Source organism: Otolemur garnettii, unplaced genomic scaffold, assembly GCF_000181295.1.
Source record: "Otolemur garnettii isolate 467f Iridium unplaced genomic scaffold, OtoGar3 scaffold00014, whole genome shotgun sequence".
Taxonomy (NCBI): domain Eukaryota; kingdom Metazoa; phylum Chordata; class Mammalia; order Primates; family Galagidae; genus Otolemur; species Otolemur garnettii.
The window spans coordinates 31,316,874-31,323,106 of NW_003852409.1; the positions used below are offsets into that span (position 1 = coordinate 31,316,874).

The window sequence follows — 6,233 nt, forward strand, 5'->3', positions numbered from 1 at the left end:
TTTTTTTTTTTTTTTTGAGACAGAGTCTCAAAGCTGTCACCCTTGATAGAGTGCCATGATATCATAGTTCATAGGAACCTCCAACTTTTGGGCTAAAACTATCCTCTTGCCTTAATTTTTCTATTTTTAGTAGAGATGGCGGTCTCGCTCTTGCTCAGGCTGGTTTCAAACCTGTGAGCTCAAGCAGTCCACCTGCTTCGGCCTCCCACAGTGCTAGGATTACAGGCTTGAGCCACTGTGCCTGGCCCAGAAACATAATTTTAAAAATATTAGTTGTAATCACAGCAGCAAATATAAGGTACGTGGAAATAAGTGTAACAAAAGTTGTGCAAGACATTTGTAGAGAAAACTATAACATTTTGTTGAAAGCCATTAAAGAAAAACTCAGTAGACAGAATGATTCATTTAGTGTAAGGATGAAGAGATCTTTTGTACAGGTGCAAATTCTCACCAGCATATACACAGTAGATGCAGTTCCAGTCAGAAACCCAACAGGGATGGTTTTATGTGTGTGTGTGAAATGAGATAAGCTAATTATAAAATTGATTTGGAAGAAAATAATTCAAAAAATAGCTGAGTCAGTTTTGAAGTACATGATAGGGATTAAGCAGGGACTCACCCTACTAGGTGCTCATAGTAAACAGATCCATTTGTCACAAGGAAGACAGAACAGTGGAATAGAAGAGGGAGCTCAGACCCATGTCAGTGTGTGGACCTTGACAATGACAGAGGTGGAGTGCAAAGCCAGTAGGAATAGGACTTCATCAGTGAATCGTGACCTAGAGTGATGATATATTAGGAAGCCTGACCTAATCTTTCATTCCTCATTTCAGTTGTGATTGTCTTACTTGTAATGATTATTTAAAATTGAACAACTCTTTTTCTTTTATGAGATGCTGGGCATAAATTGTGCCTTTCCTCCCCCCCCACAGGGTGAAATTGATGCACATGAAGATAGTTTCAAATCTGCAGATGAGTCTGGACAGGCTCTGCTTGCTGCTGGTCATTATGCCTCAGATGAAGTGAAGGAGAAGGTAAGAGAGGAGAAAAGGAACTTTTGATGAGGAACTTACATTCATTAACTAAAGAACTAAGGCTCTGAAAGGTATTATCCATCCAAACATTACTCTCATCATGATGCTTAAGAAAACTTACCCAGAGATTCTTCTTGAAAAGAATAGCTTTTCTCTTCAGAGACTTAAAGAAAAGATATATATACAGTGTGCTGATTACCTGGGAGACAGTCCCTATTATCTGGGACATGTGTGACACCTTTCCCACTTACAGCTGCTTTTTGCAGAGAATTTAGTCCTGAATTAGGAGTTGGAGCAAAGAGGAAACAAATTTTTATAAAGTGATGTATAATCATAGGTTTCAAAGTATCTTAAAGAATGAAATTGCCTAAGGAATATTAGATAATGTGTATGTGTGTGTATTACATCAACTAAGAAGAGACTTTTCTTTTCTTTCTTTTTTTTTTTTTTTGAGACAGAGCCTCAAGCTGTCCCCCTGGGTAGAGTGCCATGGCATCACAGCTCACAGCAACCTCCAACTCCTGGGCTCAAGCGAGTCTCCTGCCTCCGCCTCCCAAGTAGCTGGGACCACAGGCGCCCGCCACAACGCCTGGCCATTTTTTGGTTGCAGCTGTCATTGTTGTTTTGGCGGGTCCGGGCTGGGGATTCGAACCCGCCACCTTAGGTGTACGTGGCTGGCGCCTTAGCCGGTTGAGCTATAGGCACCGAGCCAGAAGAGACTTTTCTTTCCTTTTCTTTTCCTTTTTTTCATTTGAGACTGAGTTGCACTTTGTTGTCCTCAGTAGAGTGTTATGGCATCGTAGCTCACAGCAACGTCAAACTATTGGGCTCAAGTTATCCTCTGGTCTCAGCCTCCTAAGTAGCTGGGACTAGTCACCCACAATGCCCAGCTATTGTTAGAGACAGGGTCTTGCTCTTGCTCAGGATAGTCTTGAACTCCTAAGTTTTGGAGCCTAAAAATTCTTTTTAGGGCATTCATAAATTTATTTGACATATTTTGTGAAGTGCCCACTCAATTGACATTTCTCATATGAGAGTCACTGGTCCATTTACAGTGTCTCACTTTTACATAGGTGCCTTTTCTTTTCTACCTAGGAGTTAACTTAGCATTTTCACCTAAAATTATCTAGTTGTACGGCAATAAATTAATTCTAGGGTAATGTTGAACATACACACACAAGTGAATGTTGTTCTCCTCCTTTTGCAAGACAGTAAACAAGACTGAATATTAGCACTGTGGTTAGGAATTCTAGGGTAGTCTTTCAGTCTGACTTGGAGACCTTTAGGGACTGACCTTTCCTCCCTGACCTTGTCTTCTGTCACCCTCAGCTGACCATCCTGTCTGAGGAGAGGGCCGCACTGCTGGAGCTGTGGGAGCTGCGCAGGCAACAGTATGAGCAGTGCATGGACCTGCAGCTCTTCTACCGGGACACTGAGCAAGTGGACAATTGGATGAGCAAGCAAGAGGTAATGTGGGTGCGGGAGCCACACCAGTGAGAAGCAGAGTGGTCTATGCCCTGTCTCTTTCTGGATAGCCTGCTCATTTTGTTTCAGCAACTAAGCACCATTTCAATTCTGAGTCAGGTAAGAGGAGGAACTAAGCAAACTTCAGTCAGCTGTGCTAGTGTCTCTGCCTGCTGGGATTGCAGGGTGCCCAGAAGGACCCAGTTTTTCAGATTAATGTGATGCAAAATGTTTTATCAAAGAGATGCTTTCTCTTAGAATATAGCATTATATAAAATCTAAGTCTAATAGAAGCAACCAAAGCTATTTGAAGGAAGTTTCGGTAGAATATGAAGGAAGGATTTCCGGTTTTGCTGGATTGATTTTAAGTGAATCTGAAAGGACTTGAGACTTTCCAGAAGAGACCTTGGGAAGTTTATAACCATGGAATCTCTTTCCTTCTTTCTGTATTTTGGCCAGAATATCCTTTGTGTTTGAGTCTTAGAATATCAAAGGAATAGACTATTATTTTGAATACTTTGTTTCCTTTTTCAAGGCATTCCTGTTGAATGAAGATCTGGGGGATTCCTTGGATAGTGTGGAAGCGCTTCTCAAGAAGCATGAGGACTTTGAGAAATCCCTCAGTGCCCAGGAGGAAAAGATTACAGTAAGACCCCTTGTTCTCAGTGCCTTCACCTGATCCTTAGAGTAAGCCACAAGTCTCTTTTACTAAAAGGTTTCCAAACTGTGTGATGAAGGTTCTGTGTGCAAGGCATACAGGTGGGTGGGTGCTTAAAATCTCATGAAGCTCACAGTCTTGTTAGAGACTTAACTCTGTTCTATAGGATAAAATGGTTCATCCCCCAAACTGAAATTTACCTTTCAAAGTAGTTCAGAGTTGGCCGGGCACAGTGGCTCACGCCTATAATCCGAGCACTCTGAGAGTGCTTGAGCTCATGAGTTCCACACCAGCCTGAGCAAAAGCGAGATCCGATCTTTACTAAAAATAGAAAAAGTGAGACAAGAGGATCCCTTGATCCCAAGAGTTGGAGGTTGTTGTGAGCTATAACATCACGGCACTCTACCCAGGGGGACAGCTTGAGTCTCTGTCTCAAAAACAAAACAAAACAAAAAAGTAGTTCAGAGTTAACGTGAGATACTCTTTCCATCGAAAACACATTTCAGAAGTAAGAATTGGAAGGCTGTTCACCCCTTTCTGACCCCTGTCAGAAGAGTGTGCTACATCTAATATCTCTAATCCTGAAGGTAACTAGCACAATGTTGTCAAATATTGACTAATGACACCAAGCAAAAATTCAAAAGTTATGGGGAAAATGTCATCGCTAACATTAGAGTGAAAAACTTCACATGTGTTAAGTTTTGGAGCGTTTTATGACCAGTGACTTTTCTCTAGAGTCCAATAATTGTGCATATCAATATCTTCCTTCCTAGGCACTAGATGAATTTGCAACCAAGCTAATTCAGAACAACCACTATGCGATGGAAGATGTGGCCACTCGCAGAGATGCTGTAAGTTTCCAACTTCTTCATGCTCCTCCTCTGCTGTATGTGGATATCCCATCAAAGACAGATTTACCATTAGGTCTCTTGAGCCAAACATCCTTTTGAGAGTGAGAGGTGGTAAGTCACAAGGATCCTTGTCTTTCAGCTGTTGAGCCGCCGCAATGCCCTTCATGAGAGAGCCATGTGTCGCCGGGCCCAGCTGGCTGACTCCTTCCACTTGCAGCAATTCTTCCGTGACTCTGATGAGCTCAAGAGTTGGGTCAACGAGAAGATGAAAACTGCCACAGATGAGGCTTATAAAGTAATGTATTGTTAGCATTGCTGTGTAGTGCTTGGTGGTAAGCTAAATGCAGCTCTCACAAATAAATTATTGCTAAAGAAAGAAAGGATTCAAAAATCTCAAAAAGTTAAGCTGATTGAAAAGTCAGCTTAGGCTCGGTGCCTGTGGCTCAAGCGGCTAAGGCGCCAGCCACCCACATACACCTGAGCTGGTGGGTTTGAATCCAGCCTGGGCCCGCCAAACAACAATGACGGCTGCAACCAAAAAATAGCCAGGCGTTGTGGCGGGCGCCTATAATCCCAGCTACTTGGGAGGTGGAGGCAGGAGAATTGCTTGAGCCCAAGAGTTGGAGGTTGCTGTGAGCTGTGATGCCACAGCACTCTACCCAGGGTGACAGCTTAAGGCTCTGTCTCAAATAAATAAATAAATAAAAAGGAAAATCAGCTTAATGTAGGCTGGCACTTTTAAACATTCTCCCAAAAAGATGAGTATGAAAGTGATTTTACATATTCAGATTCAAGATAAAACTCCCTTCTTTCTTTCTTTTATTGGAAGGACCCATCCAACTTACAAGGAAAAGTACAGAAACATCAGGCTTTTGAGGCTGAGCTCTCAGCAAACCAGAGCCGCATCGATGCCCTGGAGAAAGCTGGGCAAAAGTTGATTGATGTCAACCACTATGCCAAGGATGAGGTAGCGGCTCGTATGAATGAGGTCATCAGTTTGTGGAAGAAACTTCTGGAGGCCACTGAACTGAAAGGTAAGAGAAAATGTTAAAAATGGATGGTGACAGGAGTGTTGGGGGACTAAAATTTCCTTCCTGGTTAAGCATTTTAGGGACACACCCCATGCAAGTAAGGTGAGGTAGATGACTTTGGGCATGTAGGAGTTACTGAGCCTGGGTTCCTGTCCTTTGCTAATTTGGTAAATGTGGGTGAGTGTCCTGGTTGGTGGTAAATGTTGACTGTGCTGGTTGGAAGTGTTGAACCTGCTAGTGTGTGAGGGAAGCTGAAAGAGAAGGACCCAAATTGGGCCTCATCTCTGAAAATCAAAGTTCAACTATGAGCTAAGACTATTTCTCAAGTATCCCTATCTCATGGGAGATGGAATGCTTTTCAGACTTCCAGTTCTGCCTCTTTTCATAAGTAGAACAGAGGTGATAATTTGATATCTTTGTGATAGAAATGAAGTAGTAACTAAAGCCTTTATTAAGATGACATTGTTTATGAGCAGTGTCAATAGAAGGATAATGCTAAACAACAGGAAATCAAACTTGCCTCCTTTAGGAATAAAACTTCGTGAAGCTAACCAGCAGCAGCAATTTAACCGCAATGTTGAAGATATTGAATTGTGGCTGTATGAAGTGGAAGGTCACCTGGCTTCAGATGACTATGGCAAAGATCTTACCAATGTCCAGAACCTGCAGAAGAAGCACGCCCTGCTAGAGGCAGATGTGGCTGCTCACCAGGTAGAGTGTCAGTTGGGTGGGTGTGTAGAGCAAGTGAATGCAGAAACTCTAGGAGAGGGCTGGGGGGCGGGTGGCTGATGCCTATCATGCTAGCACTCTGGGAGGCTGAGGTGGGAGGATTGCTTAAGCCCAGGAGTTCGATATCAGCCTGGCAATAATAAGATTCCATCTCAACAAAAAATAGAAAAATAAGCCAGGCATTGTGATGCCTCCCTGTAGTCCCAGCTACTTGCGAGGCTGAGGCAGAGAGATCACTTATGCCAGGAGTTGAAGGTTGCAGAGAACTGTGATAATGTCACTGTATTCCAGCTGGGTAACAGAATGAAAAGCTGTCTCAGGTAAAAATAAAAAAGAGAGGGCAGTGCCTGTGGCTCAAAAGAGTAGGGCACTGGCCCCATATGCCAGAGGTGGTGGGTTCAAACCCAGCCCTGGCCAAAAACTGCAAAAAATAAAAAAGAGAGATGGCACCCGTAGCTCAGTGGGT

The 6,233-nt window shown here is 43.0% G+C and overlaps 1 protein-coding gene across 1 annotated transcript in view; it reads left to right on the plus strand.

Moving 5' to 3' along the window:
• The window catches only part of SPTAN1 (spectrin alpha, non-erythrocytic 1), an 89,219-nt gene that overhangs the window by 30,830 nt on the left and 52,156 nt on the right, over window positions 1–6,233 (plus strand). The window contains 7 exon segments of the mRNA XM_023510575.1: window positions 933–1,034; window positions 2,364–2,501; window positions 3,034–3,144; window positions 3,930–4,007; window positions 4,147–4,302; window positions 4,837–5,041; window positions 5,568–5,819. Coding sequence (XP_023366343.1) covers window positions 933–1,034; window positions 2,364–2,501; window positions 3,034–3,144; window positions 3,930–4,007; window positions 4,147–4,302; window positions 4,837–5,041; window positions 5,568–5,819 — 1,042 coding nt within the window.